This window comes from Electrophorus electricus, chromosome 5 (genome assembly GCF_013358815.1).
Source record: "Electrophorus electricus isolate fEleEle1 chromosome 5, fEleEle1.pri, whole genome shotgun sequence".
Lineage (NCBI taxonomy): Eukaryota > Metazoa > Chordata > Actinopteri > Gymnotiformes > Gymnotidae > Electrophorus > Electrophorus electricus.
This window is the reverse complement of record NC_049539.1, coordinates 15,918,192-15,945,722: the sequence shown is the minus strand read 5'-3', so window position 1 is coordinate 15,945,722 and position 27,531 is coordinate 15,918,192. Positions and strand designations below refer to the sequence as shown.

Below are 27,531 nucleotides of genomic sequence, written 5' to 3'. Positions count from 1 at the left end.
ATATCAAAGCCATACACATTAAGCGTTTGCTGCAGGAGAACAATTGAGAAATTAAGTAAACACTTAAGTCCTGATTGATTATTAAATAATATTTGCCTGCACATCATTTGCTTAACTGGCAACAGGGAAAATCTCTTTATATAGCAAGCATCAAATAAGTCATGTGAATAGCACCATTTATGGCTTCACTGGACACTTTGCACACTCTGTCACACACCAGTTAACTCCTGTCAGTATGAAGCCATTTGAAGATTTGCTGTATGACAGAAAACTAAAGAAAATTGTTCAACAATTTTGGAATGATTCTCATATTTAAATGGAAATTACAAAGTGAAATCTGCATGAATAGTAAATATATAGAAAACAACAAAATTCCAATATCAAATATTTTTAGGGTAGGAATGTGTTGAATAAGGACATTTTTAATAAGGAATTTTAATATTTTTTGAATAGTTTTTTCTTTGAATAATCAAATTGTTAAAGTAAATACATAGAACATTTATTCAAACACTTCACGGTGTGTATTTCACACTGCAAACTTTCACTTTCTTTGCTTATGGAAATGCAAAGCAGTCAAAGAACAGCATTGTTTACTAAAGTTAATATTGAGCCTCATCGCAGCTCAATGAGACAAAGGAGAAGGAGGCACTGCAAACACCAGATAGCTACTGGTCAACCTTTGCTCACCTATACTTTCTGGCAGTGGAATCTTTTGGCCTAAGATTATTGCAGAATAGGGATAAGACAGAAAAAGCATTTTACCCCAAAGTAAACAGAAGATTAAATTACTATTCTACTATATAAAAATATAGCTAAGAAACCACAGATTTATCTAGTAGCCTTGGGTGATAATTATACTGAAAAATGATATTATTGTGCTGCAAATTGAAGTAGCACCCCATGTGAGCATTACTCAGCCTTTCAACCCTTCAGCCACTTGACCCTTTTTTTTAATAGCCAATACGTAAATGAACTGCTGCATTTCAGTTTGAGAGTGATGGAGAATTAAAAGATAAATATTGGGGAGGGGGCCAATGTTACACTAATATTAATATATTTTGCAGCCAAAAATTAATGATTTCTTTCTATTGTATACATTTGTAATATGTAACCATAGATTGTTTGTACAACTTGAATGATTAGAAAAAGGGTAAACCATTAAAAAACTGATGTAGTTTTGGTATGGTATATGACAAGAAGCAACAGAAGAATTAATTGCTTAACATTGTAAAGTTGCAAATTATTGCAATACTCAGTGTTGTCTAATCAGCCCAAGGCTATTATGTATGATTTATAAATGTGGAGATTTACACAAATTATTTAATTTATAAACTACAGTAACACAGTTAATGATGCTATTTATAAAGGCATTAGACTCAAAAGATTCACTTAAAGCTTACCTTTATCCACAACATCCCAGACTTCCACTTTCACCACATCATCTGTCACTAGGGATAAAGTAGAAAATAATGTCATGGTAGTCATGAGTCACAGTCCAGACAGAAACTGGACTATGCAGCATTCGAGGTCGAAGCATTCCAGGTAGAATTCACTTGTACATACTAGGAACAAATTGTTGGTCAATAATTAACATATAACATAATATCATGACAAGCCTGCTTTCAAAATTTGGATTTTGGCCAATTTAAAGGAAAACTGAAATGGAGAGTCTAATATATATAGTGCATTAACTTCACCACCCTGTCAGGATTCTGTCAGTTGCATTCCAGTTAGCTATCCGCACTTCCAGAAGTATGAAAAGCTGCTTGGATATGCATATACGCAGAAGTCCCAATTCCCTCTGTCTTAATCTCTTGTCCTCTTTTTACCATCAGCAAACCACACTTCTCATTCATTCCTGTGTCCTAGTCAGATGGATCAGTGAGTCAATGTCCATTTCCACCTTGGTATACAGCTTGATGTCATTCATGTACAGGAGGTAGCTGATGGTAGTCCCACTCATAAAACCCATATGTGCCATGGCTTTGGGACTATTATAATAGTTCATTCGATTTTTTAGCCGTAGCTTCATACAATTCTGAAATGAATTACACTATTTACAAAACATCAGATTTTTGGAACACTTTCTGTGGATATACTCCAATCAGCTGACAGCAATCCGCTATGCAGAAGAGACATTAAACCGACATCAGGTCACGACAAAACCTTCAAAAAACTACTTAAAAATGTAACATTTAAACACGGCTGCTTCTGTTGTTCTTTGGTGTGAAGAATGCAATGTTTACCTATTCTTCATTCATCGTTAGCAATAGTTTTATCTGTGAGAAGTGTAGTTACTGAAGGAGAAGATTCTTGCACTAGAGGTGCACATAGAGATGTTAGAATGGGTGAATTGGTGATGTCACTGTGAAATAGCTAAGCTTCAGTTTGTCCACGATAGCACCATGACCGTTCCCATTCATGCTTGGATCTAAAATAAGGATTACCAAATATTAGACTCCTAACATCTTATGCCCTTATATGATCTGATCATAGATTTAATGCACTCTTTCAAACAGAAACTTGGACCAAGCCAAATGAGTTGTTACGGAAAGATGGATGTGTGTATGTGTTTCAGGTTCACTGTCAGGATTTCCCCCATTTGAAACTCCGCCAGGTTTTCAAGCCAACTGCTCCTGCTATTTAGTGGCCCCTCCCACAAGAGAGAAAGAGGAACAGAAGAGAGAAGGGAGACAGTTTTGTGGGATTGCATTTGTTGGTTTGTTTGGCTTGTGGTTGAAATTTTGTATGACTTTTGTGCATGACCTTGTTTTCCCCATTTTTGGACTTCGTTCTTTGGCTTCACCCCTCCTGCTTTGGTAGCTGTTGTATATATATTGTATAGTACAGAGTGTGTAAATATTGTTTTGTTTGGTACTTTGGTGTTGGATACTGGTGGTAGGGAGTGACTGCCATTTTTGTTGGGTGTGGGTTTTGCCTCTGTTTGTGTCAGGTAGTTGGGAATGTATGTTTCTTTTGTTGTTAGAATTATTTAGTGTGTATTTTTCTTTCATTAGTATGAGTTTTGTTTATTGCTTTGGCCTGGGTTACTCCTGAAGACATTGCACCAGTAAGATTGTATGTCAATAATATCCTTTGTAAAATACACCAAAAAAAGAAACTTCCTTTTTTGTGCTTCTCCTTGTTTTGTTACTGTTAATTTTTTACAACTTACATTCTCTTAGCTATCTACATTTCTTTTTCCTTGTTACGGCCTCACAGCCTAGACGGCATCTTAACAGAGTACTTAATCTTCCAAATGAGTGTTTAAGAGTCCTTCTGCGAACAGCCATGTACACTGCTTTCATAGCTGGCGTTGGAGGAAGCGTTGCAGTTATTTACAATGACATATTAGGCATAAACCAGAAAGGTAGTTATGATTTCAAATCCTTTAAAATTATTTTTATTAACATTATATCCAGAGAAAAGAAGACTACTCAGCCTTTTTCAATAACTTGTATCTACAGGCCACCAGGACCTTAGTCAGAATTTATTAACGAGTTCGCAGATTTCATCTCTTCTCAACTAGTCGCTTTGGGAGTAGTCTTTGGGAGAAAGAGCTATTATTGCTGGTGATACCAATATTCACTTCATCTGGTTCTAAACTAGAATCTACCGGTTTAATTCAAAGTATATCTGACTGGGATACCCTCAAGCTCTACAGAACTAATGTTACACCACTTAAGAACAACAAAAAAAAAAATAGAGAAAACATGAGTACCATGGTATAATGACCATGTTAGCAGTTTAAAATGGAATACTGAATAAAAGGCAAATAGTGCCATACTAAACTTGTAGTCTTTCAGCTCATGTGGACCGAGAGACTTGTTAACTACAGATACGCACTTATAACCACTCAAACAGCTTCTCTCTCTAATAAAAATGTCACATTTTTAATTTAGTAAAATTACATGACCAACTAGGATTAAAACTGACATCAAAACTCAGATTACACTGCATAGTAATAACGACTTCATGCATTTTTTTAATGAGACAATTAATCACATTAGATATAACATTCAAAGTATTAATGTGGCATCTGGAAGTTATATAGAGATCAAGACAACCATGTCAATAAAGGCATTAGAGTCCTTTACTCCTAACCATGACCCTGAACTAACATCAATGATCTCATATTCAAAATCTTCCATCTGCTCTCTAGATTCTGTGACCACACATTTTCTTAAAGTAATTCTACCTGAAGTATTCAAACCTCTAATAAATATATTTAACTCTGCCATGAACATTTTCTAACATTGGCTACACATCACTGATGATGGTAATGAACTCAATCCTGCAATAGGCATTCCATGAATGCAATATTATGGTAATAGCCTTACTACAAACATGGGAAGCAAAAGGCAGAAAGACAGCCATAGGTATCTCAACAGAGTAAGACAAGCATTATAGAGGTAACTAAAAGAAGATAAGATTAAACCCATAAAAATGTACACCTTGCCAGTCACTACTCAGCAAGCACAATAAGATGGAAGCTGCCCATTATCAACAGCAGAAAACTCCTAACAATGCACCTAGCCCTCCAAACAAAACCCAACTTCCATCTACAAGCATGAGAGAGAAAGCTAAAAAGATAGACTGAGACACACCACCAAATGAAATGAATCATATACATAAACATATGCAAGGGATATGAACAAGAAACCCCCACATCAAAATGGGAAGAAGCACCTGTCAAAATATAGTCAGAAGCATTATTCAGTTTCCATGCAGCCCTCACCAATAAATCATACCATCATAGCAATCACAATATCAATATGTGCGATAAACACATCACAAAAGACGAATTAAAAAAAATAATTGATTTGCATGTGCCATGCATTTCGGTGCATCAGATGGACAGGACCTAGATGTACCTGAATCAGCAAACCTGGCATTACAGCCTTTGCAAGAATTTATTGGTGGTCTTGCCAGGGAAAGCTATCCAAGTGTTTTATAGGTAAAACCAGTAAAATCCTGGATTACAAAATACAAAAGTATGACAACTCAGCAACTCAAGAACTTCTGGATGCTGCGTCCATTATTGACTCTAGGTTAGATACATCAGCAGGGGAAAAGGTCAAGACAACAAAACCAGGGTGAGGTCAGAAATGAAAGTAATAGCACCAAAGGTAATAATATTATACATTTAAATAACAGAAGCACTAGGGGGACACAAGATGTAGATGTACTGTAGTCAAATGCATTATCTGCATGTCTATGGAACAGGTCTTTTTCTATGTATTCTTAACTGTCTCTTTGTTTTAGAAAGGAACACTTTCTGATAACCTTCTGATAGAGGCCCAAAGCATGGATCCAACCAGCAACAAGAAGGAAAAGAGATCAATGGGCAGTTTGCATGTTTGAAACCTAGCAAAGTTAACATGCTGGTTTTCTTGGCCAAGAACATTATATTTTTTTCTGATTTTATCCAATTTTCTCCCTTTCAATTTCCCCCTTATTCTCTAGATCTTTACACCTTTGTTGGGGCAGACCCAAGGTCCTTCATTCTAACAGTAACCATAAAAATTCTAAAGTACCATGTTTAATTTACATTCATTTAAGTTGTTCTTGAATCCTCCAGATTTTCTTTCCCATTTTTTATTTTTTTTTTGCTGACTTTAGAAGAAATAATTTTAAAGGGAGCAGAGGATAATAAACTTTAATTTCTTATAGTTATTTCTTATTGAAATTCATGTTGGTTTTTAAATATTTGGGTATTCATGTACAATTTGAAATGGTTTGGAATTAAGTTTATGTCACAAGCACACATTTCTCACATGTGCACTGTGAAAGATGCAAAGTACATCTTTGTCTGAATAAAGATCTGAATTGCTTTTATGCTTACCACCAGGCTAAATAAGTAGGGAAACATGGTTGTGCAGATCAGCATAAAGATACTGCTTTTTTTGTATATGAAATGTGAAAAGATCTGAGAGAAAAACTAAATATTCATGGTTCATAAATAGGTAAAGGTTTACTAGAGCAGTCATTCTCCTCAGCTCCATGTCATGTTCCCTGATTTATTCTGAAGGACAGAGGCACTCATTTGACATTCAGTGCTCATTTGAAATCAGTCATAATTTAATAAAATTCGTGAAATCATCTGATTTTATTAAGAACAGCTACGTTTTATCTGATGTCATGAACTAAATGAAAGAAATGACAAATAGATTTTTAGAATGTGCTACTGTAATCTGTACATAAACACAAATACCTATTGTATCAAATTTCATACATTCAGGAAATATACAAAAATAAAAATTCAACAAAATTGTGATTTTTTTTAAGTTAAAGGTCCAATAAAATGTGTGATTTTTAAAAAAAATTATTGTTAATTGTTAATTGTATTATTTCATGTTCCAGAATTTAAAACCCCATATTGGTCAACCTCTACCTCAGAATCAGCAAACAAGTGATGGTGAAACAATGATTACAAAGTACAATTACAAAGTAATCATTGTTAAGAAACATTAATTAGTAGTGGTAACAGATTTGACAATCCCAAGGAAATAATATGAGAAGTTAAATCGACACTAAGGACTGAAAGAGGAAACAGAGAATGTAGAAGGTTAACGCCAATCAATTCAATACAATAACATCAGTTAGTTTATAAGTCATGCCAATAATAGTGTTTTTGAGAAAAGCAATTATCTTTCTACACAAAGATATTTTATTTTTTGAATAATTGTCTTCACAAATTACATTAGTTTTTTCCAATGTAATACCATGCATGGCTTTTTTTGTCTGAAGGCAGAGGGCAGCAACCACACCTGGGCTTGAAACTGTCTTCTATGTGGTTCTCTGACAGCCTAGCAGCCAGAACACACCTTTTCCCTCCTGAGCAACAAGCTTTCTTTGCACTCCCTCGCTTATAGAAGTGATGGTGTCTGGCACACTGCCCTCTGGCACACTGTTTTAGATATTCCATGCGTACCTTGTACATCCACCCCTCATTCAGAGTCTCACCAACAGCCTATTATCACACTATCACATTATTCACACTGGTTTTCACAACATCCCCCTCACAGCAAGGGTGTATACTCTGATGATGGGAATGTCCTCAATGGTCTTACTCTACCTTTTCACTTCTAGCAAATGCAGATGGCAGTGATGACACCTGACCTTGAATCTGGGTCTTCAAGTGGCAAACGTGCTCTGACCACCAGACCAAAGAACACCTCTCCATTACACTGCACTACACTTTAGAGGGTGATGGTCTCTGTCAGCACAATATTAATCTAATTCCCTACACTGTGGCTCCTTAACCAGTACGTTTTTTAATTTAAAGATCCTTACTAACTTTTGTAGTTCCACTGAATGCTGGTGACCTGGATCTCCTGTGTCGGGATGTACTCCTCTGTAAACTTCTTCCCCTGTAGACGATGCCACAGAGCACTCTTACCAGTGTTCCTGTCACCGCGGATGACTATTTTCACTGTTTGGGCAAAACAAAGCAGTGATATTTAGACCAAATATTAATCTTGTATTATTAAACACAGAAGCATAATGCGAAGGCAAAAGCATCATAATTTAAATCTTACATGCAAAACCTTAAGGATCATTATATAATGCTATTCTGACAAGTAAAACACACCGCATATTAGATTTGGACTAGTGAAATAAAGAATGCTGCAAGAATGCGTTATCTATCTGGGAGCGTTTAGGTTGTTGAAAGCACAAAAAGGTAGAAACCACAATGGGTGGAAAAACAGGCCAGTAGGCCTGATCATGTGTCATTCATGCATTTTTCATATAACCACACAGAACCAACAGCACTGTGCATGCCCATTTCAAACAATCCATGAAACAATGCTGACTGACCTATAGATCTGCAGAAGCATGACACAATACTCAACACTTTGAGCCAATTTGTGAGAAAATAATTTTTTAAAAATTAAATCAGAACTAAATTGAATACAGAATTATTGTAATACTTACTGTTATATTGCACACCCTTGGCAAAACGTCTCTGTAGACTCTGGTTCATGGATTGCAGGCCAGCAGGTATGTTTCTATCTTGTCCTGCTTCAGAGCCTACAAGCTTCTTTAGTGCAGTGAACATCTTGGCCAAAAGTCACCCAACAATATCTTTGGGGAGCTTAAAGTATTCTCCTTTTATACAATTGCTGCAACCACACTGACAAAGTTTTAGGTTCTTATCTCATAGTGACAGCCAGTATGTTTTTTTAGGGTTATTCATAAAGTCAGCAAAGTTGTTGAGCCAGATGTATTTTAGCCAATCATATCAGCCATTTTTTTTCCTATTGAAAACAGGGAAACTGCTGGTTTCATCTGGAAGGACAAAGTACAAAACGAGGACATTTAGACAACTTACAGTCTTACCTAGTGAATGTGCACCAAGATACTGTAAATATATTAAATATAAGATACGGTGCCTTGTAGACATTAAAAAAAAGTACAGGTGAAACACAGCGTTAAAGCCAGTTGTGCCAGGTTTTTTTAAAAATGGATACAACGCGCAGCAAGTTAGTAACTGCGTTAGTAACTTAACCTGCTGCATCCACACCTTTGTTCTATTTCAACATGCAAACGGTAATTAGCTATTATTTCTTGCAAGCTATTCGTTTATAAAACCATTACAAGTTAATAAACTACATCCCCATCAATGATAGTTATATCCCAAATAGTTATCTAGTAATATATACATCCATTTAACTTTACCTCTTTAATTTATTATATAGCTGCAGTATAGCTAGCTACGTAGGTTAATCTATTTTGGACATCAGCTAGTAAATGATCTGAAGGTAAGATTTGCTAACCTAACTTAGCTGCGATTAGCTGGTTCAAACTGTTTGGCTTTAGGCTAGTGAGTTAGCTAACTACGTGTGAAGGTTTTAAGACCAAATGGACAATTCTGACAACCCGAACAATCCTTCAGTACATGTGCACCTTTTCGAAATTTACCTTACAGCTCGTCTTCATATCATCCATTACATTCGCTCTTAACCCGAACGTTTATAACATTCATTACTCTCCACTTGACAAACATTTCTATAATGCAAGCACTCCGAGTCCCAAGCGGTAGGTTAGCTAAAATACAACGATGAGAGAACACTTCGTCCCATGTTTAGGGAATCCACGTGCTATGGTGCCTCTAGTGCCAAGGGGATGAAATTACTGTACCGTTAAATCACCATAATATGGCTTAACGGAGACTCGCAGCCAAGGACTGCATTTGGATAAAAAAAATCTAGTCTTCCATGCAAGCTGTCTTTTAACTTTGACTGTCTTTTTACTTTCACTTTAAACCATCGAAGGAGTCAAGGAAAAGCCCAAAGAAGCACAACTGACATTAAATCTTGCATCTTGCATATTAAAGCAAAAAGTGATTGAAACAGAATCAGTGGATTCAGTCTGAAGGAGTCCTCCCAACTAAACAAGGTAATAAAGTCCAGGAAGACCAGTGTGCAACACGCTCAATGCAAGTGCTCCTCAAGATACAGTGGGAAAAGCTTCTCCTCTTCAAGGATATTCTGAATGAGCAAGCAGAGGACCACCAAATTTGTTTACTCCTGTCATCTAAAAAGATTTGGATTGTTTTTCACTAATTTATTTTTCTGGATTTACCTTGGGAATACTTATTGTGACAATGGCTGTCATAATTGATAACCCCTAGTTATTGTCTAATCTTCTAACCTTATGGCTTATGACACATTTAGATAGATAGAAAATTAGTAGTGAAACCTTAATGTCTACTTACATTTGTGTAATAATCAAACAAAATGCAAATGCTCCTCAATAAACAACAAAAATGATAATAAACACAAACATGCATTGTCCAAAATAGGTTCAGATTTATTTAAATGTTGATCTGCCTTTGAATAATTTTCTTTATAACAGTATGCTTATGAACATCACCTAACATACTGTCAGTCAATTTGAGACTTACCATTTTGAATTTCCTTATGCATTAAAGTGCTGTTTAGACAAATGTAAGGTGCTAAACAGGATGCCCACAAATGACACCTCAAATGATACACACTGTGCAATAGTACAGAAATTGAAATTTAATGGTGTTACAGACAGTTTATGTAGTCTGCCCAAATTGCTCATACATATGAATGAGTCTCCAGTAGGTTCTGACAATTAATTTACTGACATTGCAAAGGGGATGAACATCTAAAATCAGACTTTTATATTTATATACACAAGATCATTGGATACAAGTACTTAATACTGTGGATCATGAGACAAATATGACAGTGTGCCAAATTTATTTACTCACTCAAACTTTTATTTTACTTTCATGCTTTTGCAAGGGCATCTGGATTATTTTCTTTTTTTAATGGATCCTGATTTTTCACTGATTTTTGATTTCATCATTATTTCAATAGAAGCTTTGATTATTATGTAAAGATGTTAGATTCAAAGAGTTGTAGTTAATACCATGGCCTCAATCTTTTATAAACTAAACAAATACATTGTTTTACATGTTCAGTCTTTCAAATTTCAAAAGTCATAAAACATTTAAGAAATATAAGAGGATACCATACATTTCGTTCTATTCAAAGGAATTATAGGACCTCTTTTTAAATTTTCAAAACAGTAATAAAAAAGCAGTACAGATTTCTGATTTCATTGGACCATGTCATTATAATAGAAAAATTACAAACATTTTTATTATTTAATTCAAAAACAGAGTGGTGATAGTGATAGATATTTTTCTTTTGTGCTGGATGCATGGTGGGCATGCAATAAAAAAAATTAAAACATGGATCCTCAAGGCTCCAGATTTTATGTATTACTAGTATTGACAACATTTTCATCAGTCAATTATGTTTCTTTGATTTAATAGCAAAACAATCACAAAAATAACATTGTCTTTGTAATAGTATAGAAGACATTTGTAACAAGAAAAACAAAACAAATTCTTGAATATTCATTTGTAAAATAAAACTGCAAATAAAAGAATCTGCTAGGCCAAGATAAGTTTTATTTCAAATAATTTTGACAGACAAAGCCATATAAGAAGTTAAAGGGCAGCACTCCTATAGAGCTAGAATGATCTAGAATAATCTGTGTTGGCCAAATACTTTTTATAGTATTGGTATTAATTATATCTGTTTAAATATGGTCTGACTTTCATGACACCCGACTTTCATGACAAAGTATGACAATTTTCATCTATCTTCCAAGTTTCTAAAGTTGACTGGTCGAATCTTCATTTCAACAAACGGAATTGAATGTTCATGGCCTTTCCAGTGGAACCAGTTTATGCCCTGTATAATTTAAAACAGACAAAATTAAACATTTTCAACAAACCAAACCAACACTGCTTTTCTGCAACATTTTATCTAATAGAAAACTATTTTGCCAAGAGAACAGAATAATATGTAATATGCAATGAACAAGTTCCCACCTTGCTGTGGCTGTTATCTCCATATCGTCCCATAAGGTTCACATGATGGCAGTTTTTGTACCAGAATGCACCCTTATAGGATAGAGCGCAGTTTGTAATGGCAAGGTCATTGTCATTGTCATAGGTGGAGAAAGGTCTATTCTGATGATATATCAAAGAGTCACCTTGGAAAAGAGTGAATGGGGGAAAAGAGGAAATAAATAGTTAAAATGCTTGAATATCAAAAGTGAATATCAAAACCACTTTGTTTGTTGGTTTATGCAATGTTTTTGTATGTTTTTATTGCAAGACTAAAGAGGGAATACTATGGCAAATATAAGAATATTTAGAGGTATTGCTAAATATTTCTGGAATGGAATTATGAAGCCTGGGTAGTCTGAGATTTTCTTTGGTCAGGGTCATCAAGAACTATGGCCATGTTTGTTAAATGTGGTTTAATATAAGCTTTCAATATTCATACCCTTTAAGGGTAGCCTTTATGTCCACTGTGGACATTTTATTGATGTCTCTCAGAATGTTTTAATTTAATCTAAATATTAAATATTAGAATAAATTATAATAAATAGAATAAATTATTATTATTATTGTGTTTTTGCAAGCATACATTTTTTTATGTTTTACCTGCAGTGCCACTGTAGGCACCAGTCTGCAGTTTGTATCGACTGCGAGGTTCCCCAACATATAATCTGTCATACTGAGCATAGGCTGACTCCTGGCCATCCCTCAGGTCCACTCGGAGCTCATACTGGCTGGATGCTGTGATTGTGTGAAGGTTGCTAAGACCTAGCAGAGGCAAATGGATGAGTGACTTTCTGAGTGAATCCTTTTATTAACAAGCTATAACAAATGCCGCAAAGCTTTCATTGTTTATGTGTTTAATCCCAATATTTTTCTGTTCTTTTTAAATACAGGGAAACATGAAAATAATTCACTGTGGTAATTATTAAAATTATTGACTGTAATCAACCATATGTTACAAATGGTGTTAAAGAGATTAGGTTGAAAATTGGAAAAAAATCTAGTTCAACGTAAGAGTTATCTTGAGACTGTAACATTTTGAAAGACTTCTCTTTAATAATATGAACTTTACCTAGCCAGAACTCATTATTCACATCACCAAATCCACTGGTGTAATTCTTCCAGTTCCTGTAGAAATCAAGATTTCCATTCTGACGCCTCAAGACTACCTACCGGTGTTCAAGTAGGACATAAATAAAATGTTATCAAAATCTTATCAAAATAATTTGCACATTTTATTTTAGTTAAATTAGACTTATTTCATGCATAAATGACTCAGCCAGTGAACATTACATAAACATTTCCTCTTTTAGACCATCCACCATAACAGACTCACCAGCCAGCCACCTCCATCAGTGGTCATGTCACAGTACACCAGCACTGGTAGTTTATCATATCCACCAGGGTAAATGGTGTATAGTCCTGAGGTAGTCTCTCCATTTAGTAGCGTTTGTGAGCAGTCCTTGGGATTCTTGTAGAGCAGTCCAACTATTGACATAATTTGGGGTAAAAGTGTATAGCATTTTTTCAGAATCCATTCTTGAATTCCATGTACCCACATACTACCAAGAATACACACTTGCATACTCTCATGAGCAAGTAGAATAAGGATACATGCTAAGGCAACTGCAAGTATGCATTCATATTAGACTGCAAGTATGCAATTTGATCAATGGCTTATAATCATTTGTGTGATGGTGCCCACATACCCCCCCACCCCCCAGTAACCTCCATCAGATGGCAGGTGGCTTTGCCCATGTTTATGTTCGGTCTTTTGTTACACTTCTCTGTTTTGGTTTGCTGCCACACCCCATTCAGATGGTACATGCTCACCTCATTCACCACACCACCTGTGTTCCATTATGTCATTATGTTTGATAGGTAGGATATATAAGTTTAGGTCCACGCAATGATTGTACAAGAAGTGATGCATGAACTCACCAGTGGTAAATTTTGTGCTGACTATCTGGCTCTGGTGCAGATTGCTATCAGGTCCAAAAACAGCATTTAGCTTGACAGTATACTGAGTGGATTCATTTAGCTTCAGCAGCCTGTGTGAAGTCGCTGAAGGGTCCAGAATCAGTTCCTGATTTGATAGACACAATTTCCCAAAGCTTCAAATCATACAGCAGTTTTGTAGTCTTTTCATATTGTATTTTCTTGGATCTACTGGTACTATACAGGCATAATTAAATACAGTACACACTGACAGCATTGGTTTAAACTGAGTGACACATCTCTATGTTTTTAAATGCTTGAAAATATTGAAACTCCACATTAAATATTATGTTTGTGTTGATATATATATATATAATTTATTTATTTTCCTTACACCTTTAGTTATTCAGCCAATTCCCACCCAACTAGCTAGTTCTACCCTATTAGACATCAAATGCCAAATGAGGTGCAGTGATCATGTGCTTCCTCTGAGACATGTGAAGCTAAGCACCACATCTTTTTGAGCTACTGCTCTTGGGCAGTTCAACTTGGAGGAAAGCACTAATTCCTCACATCAGCAAACATGAGCAAACAGACATCCACAAATGGCTATTGATTGACAGGGTACAGAGTAATGCATCACTCCCACCCCAATAGCAGTGCTTATTTTACTGTAATTTGTTCAGCTGGGGGTCTTGGTCCCCGATGATGAATGGCTATGGAATCATCATGGCTTGAACCAGAAAACCCATGATGACAGGGTGAGCACTTATGATTATATTAATAAATAAAAGTATGCGTAACAAGTTAAAAACAGCTCTTAAGTGGTCAGTGCTCTTAAACAACTTACTAAAATGCAGGCAGCAGAAATTTCATGTATTAATCTCTGCTAATAAAATTTAGCCTTTCGAAAGACTAAGGTGATGCCCACTGACATGTAAAAAGTGAAATGACAAATTTATTTACTTATAGCAGAGGGAATGGCAGAAATATTATGTCATATCTTTTCTGGCATTCACGCACAAATTAGCCCAAACTAAAATATACCGTAATACATACTATAAAATGTTAGATACTTGGCTAAGACAGCAAAAGCCATTTACCCTGATAATGCCATCAGATGATTCAAAGGATAGCACATAGCTTTCGATGGGTGTGCGAGGTGGTTTCCAGGTGAGAACAGCACTATCAGTTTGAATATTACTGGCCACAAGATCCCAGGGAGCATCCACATCTATAGAATACAGATATTCATTGATTTGTGAGTGCTTGTGTCAGATTGAATAAATAATTGATTAAGTATGGTGCCTGCTCATCTGGCATGCAACACATTGAGGACAGCATGCCTAAATTACTCACACCATGGAATCTGGGTGCAACAGTGAAATTGCTATACATTATGCCAAAACAGTCACTTTTCATCCACAGTTGAAAACTGATAATTTCATAGGATATTCATAGCCTAGCATTTATAATGATAATACATTTGAACGAATGTTTAATCTCATTACTTTTATGAAATTATTTAGAATTAAAATCTGATAAAATATGATAAAATATAATATTTTCATATAACTTATTATCTCAATTTACTTAGAGCCTCCTGTATTTTCCTACAATATTGCAGTGAGTTGTAATACACTAGTAGTGGATGGACAGTATGGACAGTGTGCTTGACTTACCTGTAGTAAAGTTAGTGTTGGCAGGGGCACTTTTCTGGCTATCTGTTGTGGCATATATGCTTACTGTGTATTGAGTGGCTGGATGCAAAGAATTAATCTCAAACTCTACAGTGTTGCCAGATACCCATTTCATCACTGGTTCCACTATAAAGAAAACATATTTTCTTAACAATGATTTGAGAAAGCTTAAAAAAGTGTGGTGTATTGGACAAAACATATTTAGAACTCTATAAGGTACTCAGAAGAGATCAGTGAGGATATTAAATATGAAGGACAGACTTTACCTGTGTCTGCAAGGTATGTAATTACATATCCGTCCACTTTGGCAACAGGTGGTTGCCACTGCAGCAGAGCTTCTATATCTGTAATACTGACAGCTGTCAGATTCTGTGGCATGTCCACATCTAAAAATATAGACCAAACAAAATATGTGAAAAGCACAAATTAATGATTTATGTAGTATGTAGAGTACTCATACCTCTGATGTTCTAGTTCTTGGTTTTACAAAAACAGACAAAAAGCATAGGTGTTATCTAAATGTATATATGTATTACAATCAGTTGCAGAACCTACTTGTAGTGAGAATGTCTGACACTGGGTCACTCTCTTCCAGGCCCTTCATTGCAATGGCTGTTACTTGATATGTCTCACCAGGGATCAGGTTTGTAAGCTGAGTCTGTGACTGTGAACCATCCACTTCTGTCACTATTGCAGGGTCCCCTGTAGCAAAGCATTGTATAAAAGTTAAACACTAGACTCAATCATACAACTTTTATTTTTATACCTTGTCAAAACATGAGCCCATGAATATGTGACATGCCTTTTTACATACAGTGTTTAATGTTCATTTTCTAAAGAACATTCTAGATTTAACATTCATTTTCTAAGCCTAACCATAACAAAGTCCTAACTTTAAACTCACTAACATGTAGCATGTGAAACATGAAATATGTACCTTTTTCTGGTATTAAAACCTCTATTTTCTTCTGATTGTCCAGGATAATCGCATACATGTGTGCATGCAAAGCATACCAAGTACACACAGTCTGTAATACTAGGGTTATAGACTAGGCAAGAGCACTTACCTCCTTGTAGTGGTACATAAGTGATGCGGAAAGTATCAGTCATCTCACGAGGCATATTCCAGTGAACAATGGCAGAGGTGTCTGTGACCTCAGAGAAGTGAATGCCCTGTGGAGCCCCAAGGCCTGGTACAAAGGAACAGTTTTGTTAGGAATAGTGAGAACAACAAAGAGGAATAGGTAAATCCACATTGAAGCCATGTGCATGGACGTAGATTGAATGAAATCGTAATTTCCAGGGGAAAAAGTCAAACCTGCACCATAGAAAAGAAAACCTAGAAAGAACAATCATTAGGCACAAAATAACTTTATGAAGAAAGCCAGTGGAGAGTTTGAATCTACCATGACAGACATGGTCATGCAAGTCTATTTGTGGCATTAAAGAAAACAACCTGCAATACTATAACTAAAAGTGTTTTGAAAGTTAGTGTATAGATAGACTTATGAACAACCATTAGTTTGCATGCTGAAAAAAGGCTCAAAAAGGATCCTTATATGCTTTTTTATGGTTTAGTAGTCAAAGGGATACAAATAAAGCTATCCCTGTTTTCATCAACATTCTCCAACATAGACAATTCCTTGATGAGCATACTAGCATGCAATGTTAAACCCCAGGCTGAAATGCAATTTAAGAGATACATTTCCAGTCATCAAAGTAAGTATCAACTTTCACATCCACAAACCTGTTTAGGACAAAAATAAAGCATACTGCTTAGAAACATTCCAGACAAAATGCTCTGTTCAAATCCAGAAAGGGTGCAGATGATAAGTACATTCTAGTTTTGAATGGACTTACAGCAGAGGATAATTTAAAAGAATACCTGTTCTGGCCACAGCTGTAAGGGGCTGAGAGCGATGTTCCAAAGTGACACCATATATCTCAATTTCATACTCAGTCCCCCCAGTAAGCTTTGTTAGAACTTTGGTTCTCTCATCCCCAGGGACATTGAACTCTTGTGGATGGATGAGCTTTTTGGAATCCCTAACTTTAATCACAAATCGATCAAAGATGTCTTCTGCTGTCCAGGCCAGACGGAAGCTCTCCGGAGTGACATCCGACACGAAAAGGTGCTCAATCTCAGGTTCAGCTTCTGGTTTGACAAGGGAAAATGTATCTTTTTTCTTTCCCTCTTAATTCACATCTCATGGCCTTTTCTTCAGTTGACCATGTCTTAAAATGTAAGCACCACTGCCCATGTTGTCAACTCACAAAGGAGCAACTTGGCATTCCTTCATTTGGAGATACATGCAATCATTAGTTTTTCAAAATTTGTCCATAGATACATAAAATGAATCTGTGTGTCTGTGCAAAGTGGTGTCCGAAATTGAAAGAACTCAGACCATGACATTTACTGATGCATTTTCTAGGGGTTAGTGTGTATTTTAGGTTTCACAGATTCATAGTCTCCTAATTTATCATCCACTGAACCTAACAGAGTATGTGATAAAATATACTAGAGTAGTATAATATGATAGACATAATATCATATAATATTATAGATATAATAGAGCATGTGTTTTCAGACCCTGATATCATGTGAATCTGAAAGCTTCTTTGAAGTCACTGATTTTCACTGTTTTCTAGAATCTCATTCTAGGAAATTTTTTAAGATGCCTGATTTGTTGCAGACAATGGTCTTTTTTACCTTAACACCTATTTGATCTGGATTAGTGTTGCCCTTTGGGATGGATTATAATTAAAGTAATTACTAAAAAGAAGTGTGTTTTGATTTGATTCCTTCTGTTTTACCCAACTGAGATGACTCAGTAAAAGCAGTCCTTTATAAATTTACAACCATACAACAAGGATCAACTGCCACCAAAATGTAATGCGCTTATGCAGAGACCCTATTTTATCCTGTACCTTTAATTTTATTTGTCAGAAATGCTGCAGTGAATAAAACTTGATGAATTATTAATTTTTAAATTCATTTTGTATTTTATCTATTTCTGTGTGGTTTTTCTCTAAAACATTTTGTTCTCAAGAACCATATGGATATTGGTTCTTATTAAGAATATCATTACAGAATACCATTAGTAATTCAGAAATAAATTTCCCATAACTTCCTTAGTTAAGATAAAATGTTAGTCATCTTAATATTTTATGTTTTCTTTATAAATAGCTTTTGATATGGTATGCAAATGTAGCAAATACAAATGTTAGCATTCAAGCAAACTGGGGAGCCCACATAAATATGCAGAGCTGCCCACAAGGGTAGGTAGGATGAGTTCTAAATTGTTTTGCATTGAGGACTATTACGAGCCGTGTAAACCATTAACACAGAAAATGATTTCTAAGCACTGTCTCTTAACCAATGGCTCTGCTTTAAAAGACCTAGATTTATTTGTCAGAAACCTTTGAGTAAAAAGCCCCTGCATCCCCTCCAGAGCAAATAAGTAAAGCAGAGATTAGTACCTGTCACAGCTTCTGTGGTCACTGACCGGGATTGCAGCCCTGACTGCGAAACCCCAGTCAGATTGATCTCATAGCCAATGCCAGTAATCAAGCCCCAGATTTCCAGTGAGTTCTGGTTGCCTGGGATCAGGAACTCCTGTGGTTCCAGCAGTTGACCAAAATCTGACACCTTTAGTTGAAAATGGCTGAAACCCTCACTTGATTGTGCTGTCCAGGACACTCGGAAACCAAATGGAGTAATATCTGAAACTGTGACGTTTTCCACTTTGGGCAACGAGGCTGAGGTGATTCAAAACAGTTTCATTTGGTTTCCAAATATGAAAAAGTATCAGAGTGGAAGGAAAAGTAGTCAGATGCAATGTTGATTCTGTAATTACTGAAAAGTTTAAAATAGTTTGTCCTATAAATCATGACACTGCACTAAATACATTGTATTATTATATTATATTATAATAATATTAACTATATTTTACAAGAAGTAATACATAATACATGTATAATACTTTAACTCCTGCTCTACATTTCTAGTACATTAACAACATAGTGCAGATGAGTGTGTCAGTTTAAAAACTTACTGTACTATTTTATCACAAAAATCATACCAGTGCCTTAACTGTAGCTGAAAAGATGTTCTGTGTTATGTATTATGGCATCAAGAAAAGAAATATAGAAAGTTTTATAGAAAGTTTTAGCCCAGCAAGAAGCTGCAAAGGAGCAGTAGGATTTTCCAGTGCTAATGTTAAGGGCAGGATTGTGCTATAGCTTGATAAATACTAAATAAATATTGGATAACAGCAATGTAGCTATCCTATCTTGCAATCAGCCTTTCAGATTGCTGTGGTGAATGCCTCGGGTTTTTTTTTTTAAAAAAGATTTTTTTTTTCATTCAATTTTTTCCCATGTCCATTCACTTTAATTTTCTGTGCTGAAATGTAACTTTACTCTTTTCACTTAATTACAACTTTAAATAAATGTAACTTAATTTCTTTCCCCTAATTTCAATATAGCATAGATTCTGGAGTGCTTCTTTTAGGTTATTTAATTAAGCTACTTAAAATACCTGATGCAGTGTTAAGATAACATGCACGTAAAAAAAGAAAAGGAAAATTTACTTTTTCACCAAAGGCTGAGCATAATTATTTAATTAGTTACAAATGTAAATAAGTTTGAAAAAAACAAACAAACAAAAAAAAACACTGTTGATAAAGACTATATTATTACTTGTGAAAGCATGATCAAGTAATAAAAAGCTGTACCTGTAGTGGTATGAAGGGAAACTGTAGGGGTTCTGCCACCATGAGAAATGCCATAAAGCAGTACATCATAGACTGTGGAGTCCACAAGACCAGATACAGTAACATTTCTGGCTACACCTGAAGGTTTCAACTCGACTATATCATGCAATTGCTCTTGGTCACTGACACGAATAACAAAGCCATCGAAGTGGCCTTTCATTGTACTCCAGGACAGGGTGAAGTTATTTGGGTATATATCAGACACCATTATAGCGCCCAGCTGGGCCTTGGGTTCTGAATGAAAGAGAAGATGTGGATACTAAGTCAGTATATAAATTGACTGCCATTTTAGGTTTGCATTTAGGTTAACTCATCAGAATTATGACCTTCAATATGAGAAATAACAGCTACATAATTTCTTTATAAAGATGTGTATACTTATTATGGCAACTCTAAATATACCCTTTACTTAGATATTTCTTCATAACATACTACTGTTTAATATAAACCATGCAATGTAGTACCTGTGGTGACCACAGTAGTCAGAGGAGCTGAATTGTGGTTGCCAGAGGTAGCATACAGCTTGATGTGGTATTGTGTGTCTCCTTTAAGCCCACTCAGCACTGTGGAGCGTGCCCCAATGGGCAGAGAACGCCCCATAGCCTGCGAGGGCAAAGCAGACTCTCTCACCTCGACTATAAAGTTATCATACATCTTTTCTCCCATCCGCCAGGAGAGTGACAGTCTGTCTGAGGTAATGTTAGAAACAACTAGCCCAGACAAATCTGGCTCTGCCGCTATAGAGGGAAGAAAAGCCAGCAGTAACATTTCATTGAAACTTTTTTTACACCACTGTGTTTTTCTTTAGTGACCCATGATACCAAAGTTGGTATTGAGATCAACAAAAGTACTTGAGGCTTGCTAGGCCTCCTTAGTTCCAGCACATGTAAATTGGGAAAAATTAGAAGGAAAGAAATGATTTCCAATTACCTGTGGAAGCAAAAGCACTGACGGTGTGTATTCTTGTTCCCTTCACAACTCCACTGAGGTAGGCTATATAGTCAGTGCTTGGCATCAAGCCAGTGATATTATAGGATACTGCATTGCATGATAGGTTATATTCATCTGGCTCTCTCAATGAACTTGAGTCTATTATCTCCAGGATAAAACCATCAAAACTTCCTTTTGTGCCATTCCAGGCAATGGAGAAGCTTTCTGAGGTCACATTAGACACATACAGATTTCCAACCGCTGGCATACTCACTAAAGGAAGAAAACAGTTATTGGAATTATAGGTTCAAAGCTAAATGACATACATATTTGAAAATATTTACATAATATTATATGAACAGCTTAAAATAGTTCTCCGTTTGGGGCTTAAGTATATATATTGACTCTTCCACAGATGGAATATCATAAAAGGAAAGGGCTGGTGGACAGAAAACAAACAAACAAACAAACAAAAAGCCATACTAGCAAAGCAAACTCATGTATTGTAAATGAGTAGTCCTAAAGGTGATATTTCATCTTTTCAAAAATTCATTCATCATTGCATGTGAGCCCTTGCTGACTGGAAGATTTCCTGATATTTTATGCATGTAAGCATTCTAGAACATTTCTAAGACATTTCTGCTAAAACCACACAAACAGTTCAGAGAATCTGTCTCATTGTGTTTCAGTCCATTTACAATAAACAGCAAGAAAACCCACTGAAAGAGTGAAAGAAATGCATACTCACTGCTAAGTAAAACTGGAATAGCTTACTGTTTTGCTTTACAATGACATTTATCTAAGAGAAGGTAAAATATTTATATACTTATATTGGTTATAAATTAAATATTTATATTAACTACCATTTACAGTATCTTGTAAAGGTATTTATACTAAAAACAGGGCTGTGCATGTTAGCATATCTCTGTTTTACATTGTAGTGTAAAGGCAGGAAAGGATGTCAGTAGTAAAACAGCCCAAATAAAATAAGCATTGAATTATGATTTAATCTAAAACATTCGTGCCATGGAGGCATAGAGCAGGTGAGTAGAGCATTTTGCTAGTAGAAATGATAAAGAGTACAAACAAAACATGGTTAAAGATACTAAATAATTAAATAACTTAAAATAAATAATAAAACCAACAGCAATTCAACATTCCTTATTGTCAGACTGCCACTACGCACTGGCTAGAAGAGGTGGCTCACAACACAAGTTAGCAGCCACCAGAGGGAGGCCACAAACCACCCTGACAGCCTTGCCCCTTCACACTAGCTAATCACCATTAAACATCACCTGTTTCTCATCAGACAATGATTAGCTTCTGTCTAGCCTAGTCTATAATTAGGTCCCATTGTATGATTTGTTATTATTTTCATGTATGGATGTGGATGACCTAGTCCTATTTCTGCAGGACACAAATCAATCCTCTGATGCACACACTGAGGCTAGGTCTTCTGGGATAGTACAATGAAATTTCTTTTTCATACCATCTAAAGGAGACCATTCGTTTGCTCTTTAGGGATATAGACTACAAATCTAGAAATCTCGGAAGTTCTGCAAAACTGCTTTGTGACACTAACTACATCTCATATACAGCTCTTATAAATGTCTTAATGCAGTCCAGTCAGTTTCCTAGCCTGACTAAGAGGTAAGTAGAACTGTTGAGTTTGAAAAAATGCAGCGCTTCAGGCCCTACTTTTACAAAGCAAAAATACATTTACAGCTTTTACAACAGTTTCAATGTAAATACGCATAAATAATCCTGTGATTATGCACAGATGGAAATAATGGGTTACCCTAACTGTCCCTGTCTGGTACTCACAGCAGCAGATGAGACACCCATTAACTGACTGACTCTGAGGACAATCTGACCATGTCCTGTTTCACTCTTCACTATGAATCTGCAGCCAACCTGTTTTTCCCTTCACTCAGGAGCATTTTTTTGTGTGTGATTTTGAGTGTTTCTGGAATACTATCCTAGAAGTAGTGTTACTCTCTGTATTGTACCTGAACCTGCATGTTTCTGTTATAGAGAACATTTTAAGGTTATTACCAAATCAAGTACGCTCATGATGGTTCACACTATTGTGTCATAGTTTCCATGTCTACCTCGCCTGGTCAGTCGTTCCTGATCTACTGCAGCACATGAACCATGCCCATCTTAACCCCAATAAGATTCTGCTCCAGTGCTTGACTGGCTTACATGGTATGCTCCATACTCAGCTCTTGATGACAGTTCACAATAAGTACATTGTTGAGTGTGGTGTGGTGTCTTGGACAGTGAAATCCTGTATCCTATGCTTAAGAGGGACTTTCATCAACACTTGCCAGCTCATCTTGCTCCTGAGCCTGGGGCCAGCCTCATGAAATGCAGTATCCAGCAGTTGGAGCACAGTGTCCTCTTACTCTGCATGGGCTTATGAGTGTTCATCATTGCTCAAGTTTTTAGTATAGACTTTTACTGTCGGTGGCCTGGAAAAGATTATTATGGAAAACTGGCAGTTGTATGACAATAAGGATAGCCGATGAGTGAATAAAATAAGTTAGAAAGGAAGTAAAAACTAGCAGATAAAACATAATGCAGCATATCAAGTATATCAACTCACAATGCAGGACATATGAGGAGAGGATGAGAGCCATGTAACATGGGCTATGGAATGAGAGTACTGGATGTAATGAGAGAGTGGTATAGTGGTTATGGTAAGATGGAAAAAAAGTATGAATTAACTTATTAAACAAGTTGATGAAAAGACAGGAATGCATTTAAAATTTGCTCTGTTAAAAGATGTCTGTTCTGTCAACAATCAAGAAACTGTTAGTGCTCATTTTAGTCCATGTTGAAAAAAACAAAAAAAACAAACAGTGACACAAATGAACCAAACAGATGAAAAATGACACTCATATTAAATGAGATGCGAGTACCTGTGATAGCTTCAGTGTGGAGAGGTTCAAAAAGGTACCCCTGATATACTCCATACAAAGCAATTGTGTATGAGGTGTTGGGGCTAAGGCCAGTAATGCGCAGACTCTGAGAATCTCCAGACAATGAGAAGTTCTGCCTTTTTTGGCCACCCTCTGATTCTGCCACCTCAATCACAAAGTTTTCAAAGGCAGAACCCTTTTCAGTGCTCCAGGATACATTGAAACTGCCCCATGACACATCAGACACAGTGACACTTTCAATCAAGGGCTTCTTTTGCTCTGATGAACAAAAAGACCAAACTGGAGTTAAACCTTATATGTACTACATTGCTTATCAATATTAAAACGTAATAAACTGAATCTGTATATTCAGTAATAATACTTTTCTGTAAAGTAGCTGATGAATGAGATGGAATGACTGAGGGATGTGGAAAAATGCTCAGAATAGGCAGTATTGCCTATTGTAGATGCGATTACCTGACACCTGAATAATAGGAATACTACAAATATGCAAAATACATGTAGCATGCATCTTTTCCTATTTTACATAGATTAGGTTAGAACTGATTAGTATAGGTTGCAAATATATGCCTTTCTACTGTTGTCTTCAAGAAAGACTTCAAAATGGCAAAATGGTGGGTCTACAACCACCAGTGCACCAGAGACCTTATTTATTTTTAGTTTTTAATCCATTTTGTTATTCTTTTTTTTTTAAAAAAAGGGACATTTATCTTATTAGGTATTTGATTATTTTGTGGGGGTATTTAAAGCTTGAGGCACTGCCTTGTATTATATATAAAAAGTTATTATTGTTTTTTGTACAGGTGATGATTGTATTTTGTATATACGATGGGTCCTTTTATAAATTTGGCCCATTTTATATTTAAGGGTTATCGTTATGGTTGAACCACTTTAGATGAGACCAATTCCAGACCAAGCCTTGACCAATCGAATATGATTCAAGACCAAGACTAGTGGTGGTCAAGTCTGAGATGACAACTTTTACACATCTGCTCAAGTTGTTCATGAGTTTGCAGAGATAAAATACAGCAGCCTGTGGGGCCTAGTTGGTGTCAGTACTAATTGGTACTGTAGGGGAACAGTGATTTGCTAGTTGGGTGAAAAAGTAACAAAAAGTAACAAAGTAATCAGATTGTTGCTGTAATATAGTAATCCTTTGGATTAGATACATTTAACTAAGCAATATGTAATATGTAACAGAATGCAATTTATTTTTTGGGGGGGCTATATTTTGACTCATTTTGGCTACTACTTTGTAAGTATTCTAGGTCCTCCTTCTAGTAGATCATCTTCCCTCACAGCAATACTATTGGATATGCACTACTTTTCTAGTTATATCAGTTTATATACTTGAAAATCTATTTTATTTACCTAATGCCAGTTTACAGTTGAAAGTAAAAGTAATCTTATCTAAAACTGAATATATGTAAAAACCTATAACTGTGTCTATAGTCAACATAGGTTTGCTATATTTGCATTTTTATCACATGATTATCCTTTTCAGTATTTTCTGCAGTTTCATAACTGTTGGGTTAATAAAGGCTGCCTTATTTTGAAGGATTTTGAATATTATCACTTCATTCAAGGATGGACCTGGGGGTCTTTTTCATAGAAATATATTTCCATACCTTCAATCATCCACAAATATTTGTGCTTTTGAAACATTTGAAAAATATGGTGCTATAGCCTTTTTTTGTGTAACTACTGCTGATTCGTAATTGTTAGTATGGATTATGAGAGAATGTTATCATGAATATACTTTGTAGGATGCGCTACAAGTGCCAGTGATGGATCAGAGAACAAGGCAATTCCATGTACCTGTCTTGGCATGAGCATTGACTAGTTGAATCTTCTTTCCTTCCCAAAGACCATAGAAATTAATATTGTACAGCATTCCAGGGACCAAGTGAAGTATTTGGACATCCCTGGCTCCACCAGATATGTTTGTTACATTAACTTTTGACATATCTGACACTGATACCAGCTCAACCAGGAAGCTATCAAAGGCCTCTTCTGGCTCTGACCAAGACAGCTTCAGACTTGTTTGGGTTACATCAGAAACCTTTAAATTAGGTAGAGTTGAACCTTCAGGTTTTACAACTGAGCCTATAACATTTGCCTCTTCAGTTACCGGAGTATAGACAGGATCTGTTTGAGAAGTTGGCTGCTTTGTTGGGGAACTTATGAGGTTCAAAGCAACAACATCTGGAGAGGTAGACTGTGGTGCTAAACAAAAAACATATTCAAAAAATGTTAGAGCACATAGTAAATAGACATTTCAGCTTGTATGCAAAATATGACAGATCTATTAATTGGAATATGAATAGTGAAACCTAAGTATAATATATTTTTACATTTATTTTGGGCTTGTCTTGCTGACATTTTCAACACTTATTATACCTATAAATAAACCTGTATATTTTAGAAAGCCAATAATGAAGAGGTTCCACAAGACTGCATTGCTTCTCCTTGTGAAACAGAACTCGATTATGATATTTTGGCTGTTTTTTGTTTGTTTGTTTGTTTGTAAGCAGCTAGGGTTATGTAAAATGTCACCCTTGTTTAAAAAAAAATGTTTTCCCAGTTGGAGCAGTGTTGTTTCAGTCATGCACATCTAGGCAGAAGAAAATACACCTACCCAAGTGCTGATGTGACATGCTTTTGATTGTGAGACTGCTGGGAGTTAAAAACGCAAGTAATTATACGATTCGCTAATATAAAAATGTGCCTCATTACTTAAATGTTATGTGGAGCTGGAAGGTGGTAAGCTTTTGTAGAAAAGCTAATATAGGAGCACTGTACATGATTATTAAAATTTTTTACCTCATTGTAAAGACTGGGTGAAATGAATGTCAGTAAATTACTTCTTTTTATGGTTCTTCATCTGTCTGCTGCAGTATAGGCTTACGTTTATTGAGCCATCTTAATCAATTAATAAAATTTAAAAAGGCTATTTTTATACAAAGAATAATGTGAATTATAACAAGAACTATATTATTTTTGTACTTCTTATAAGAATATGCCTTTTAATAGTGCCAGTATCTGCTAGGTGCAAATGCTGTTGTGTATTCAACCGATACCAATGTAAGCCAGTAAGTATTAGCATACTTTTAAGAGATACATTTAGAGATAGATGTTCCTAGATATTTTCCACAGCAAAAGATTCCTGGGGCATGTGATTGTTTGGGATTCTGAGGTCTGAGAATACTCAGGCATTAATGGACAAATATGACAGGCCATTAATCATTGAAGTTTCCAAGTACTCAGCCAGAAGGGGAAGAAGAAAATGCACTTCAGACTGATAAAGCCAAGCTATGATAACGTTACAGCACATGCAATAGGGAATTGGCTATAGAGTAATTGTAGTGTTCTTAATTTATCATTGACAGTTATGCAGGGTTTTTAACTACTCTTAAATTGTAATACAGATTATGCAAAGTATCCTAAATATGATTCTGACCGTAAATGACACTAAATATCTTACTTTACAAGTATGAATAATGTTAAAATAGATTCATCAGCACAATTTCACATTAATAGCTTTATAGTTGCGAGACTGGTATAATTTCTTCCTGACTGTCATTTGCATAATTCTTGTACTCATCTGTAAGATATGCTGCAGTAGAGGTCGACTGCAAATTCACATGTGATGTGTATTATTGTCATGGTATGCCCCCCCCCGAAAAAATGTCTCCTTGTGTGTGTGTGTGTGTGTGTGTGTGTGTGGTGTGTGTGTTTGTCAATGTGGCCATGCCCTCCTTGTGTCTCACACCTGCTCCTTATTGTGTCGTTATCATATGTGTAAAGGTCTGTCATTTACGTGTTTGTGTTGTCATTTTTTGACT

The 27,531-nt window shown here is 35.8% G+C and overlaps 2 protein-coding genes across 7 annotated transcripts in view; both read right to left on the bottom strand.

Annotated features, from left to right (window-relative positions):
- rabl6a (RAB, member RAS oncogene family-like 6a) overlaps positions 1-9,033 on the bottom strand; it is a 31,685-nt gene extending 22,652 nt beyond the window's left edge. For 3 of the 4 annotated variants that reach the window (XM_027007961.2, XM_027007963.2, XM_027007965.2), the window contains exons 1-5: positions 8,926-9,033; positions 7,939-8,292; positions 7,301-7,435; positions 1,401-1,448; positions 688-717 (exon numbers count right to left, since the gene is read on the bottom strand). In XM_027007961.2, the coding sequence (XP_026863762.2) occupies positions 688-717; positions 1,401-1,448; positions 7,301-7,435; positions 7,939-8,062 (337 nt within the window). In that variant the 5' untranslated portion in view covers positions 8,063-8,292; positions 8,926-9,033. The remainder of the gene's footprint in view (positions 1-687; positions 718-1,400; positions 1,449-7,300; positions 7,436-7,938; positions 8,293-8,925) is intronic. The other variant, XM_027007964.2, reaches the window with a different exon arrangement.
- A 1,009-nt stretch (positions 9,034-10,042) lies between these two features.
- Positions 10,043-27,531, bottom strand: part of zmp:0000000846 (tenascin) — a 39,785-nt gene continuing 22,296 nt past the window's right edge. For 2 of the 3 annotated variants that reach the window (XM_027007958.2, XM_027007959.2), the window contains 11 exons: positions 16,104-16,226; positions 15,592-15,738; positions 15,303-15,422; positions 15,019-15,162; positions 14,440-14,570; positions 13,340-13,484; positions 12,735-12,886; positions 12,471-12,567; positions 12,002-12,163; positions 11,381-11,544; positions 10,043-11,240 (listed from right to left, as the gene is read on the bottom strand). In XM_027007958.2, the coding sequence (XP_026863759.2) occupies positions 11,142-11,240; positions 11,381-11,544; positions 12,002-12,163; positions 12,471-12,567; positions 12,735-12,886; positions 13,340-13,484; positions 14,440-14,570; positions 15,019-15,162; positions 15,303-15,422; positions 15,592-15,738; positions 16,104-16,226 (1,484 nt within the window). In that variant the 3' untranslated portion in view covers positions 10,043-11,141. Of the gene's footprint in view, positions 11,241-11,380; positions 11,545-12,001; positions 12,164-12,470; positions 12,568-12,734; positions 12,887-13,339; positions 13,485-14,439; positions 14,571-15,018; positions 15,163-15,302; positions 15,423-15,591; positions 15,739-16,103; positions 16,227-16,921; positions 17,192-18,516; positions 18,796-19,772; positions 20,046-20,275; positions 20,549-20,741; positions 21,015-23,665; positions 23,945-25,504; positions 25,913-27,531 lie in introns of all 3 variants that reach the window. The other variant, XM_027007960.2, reaches the window with a different exon arrangement.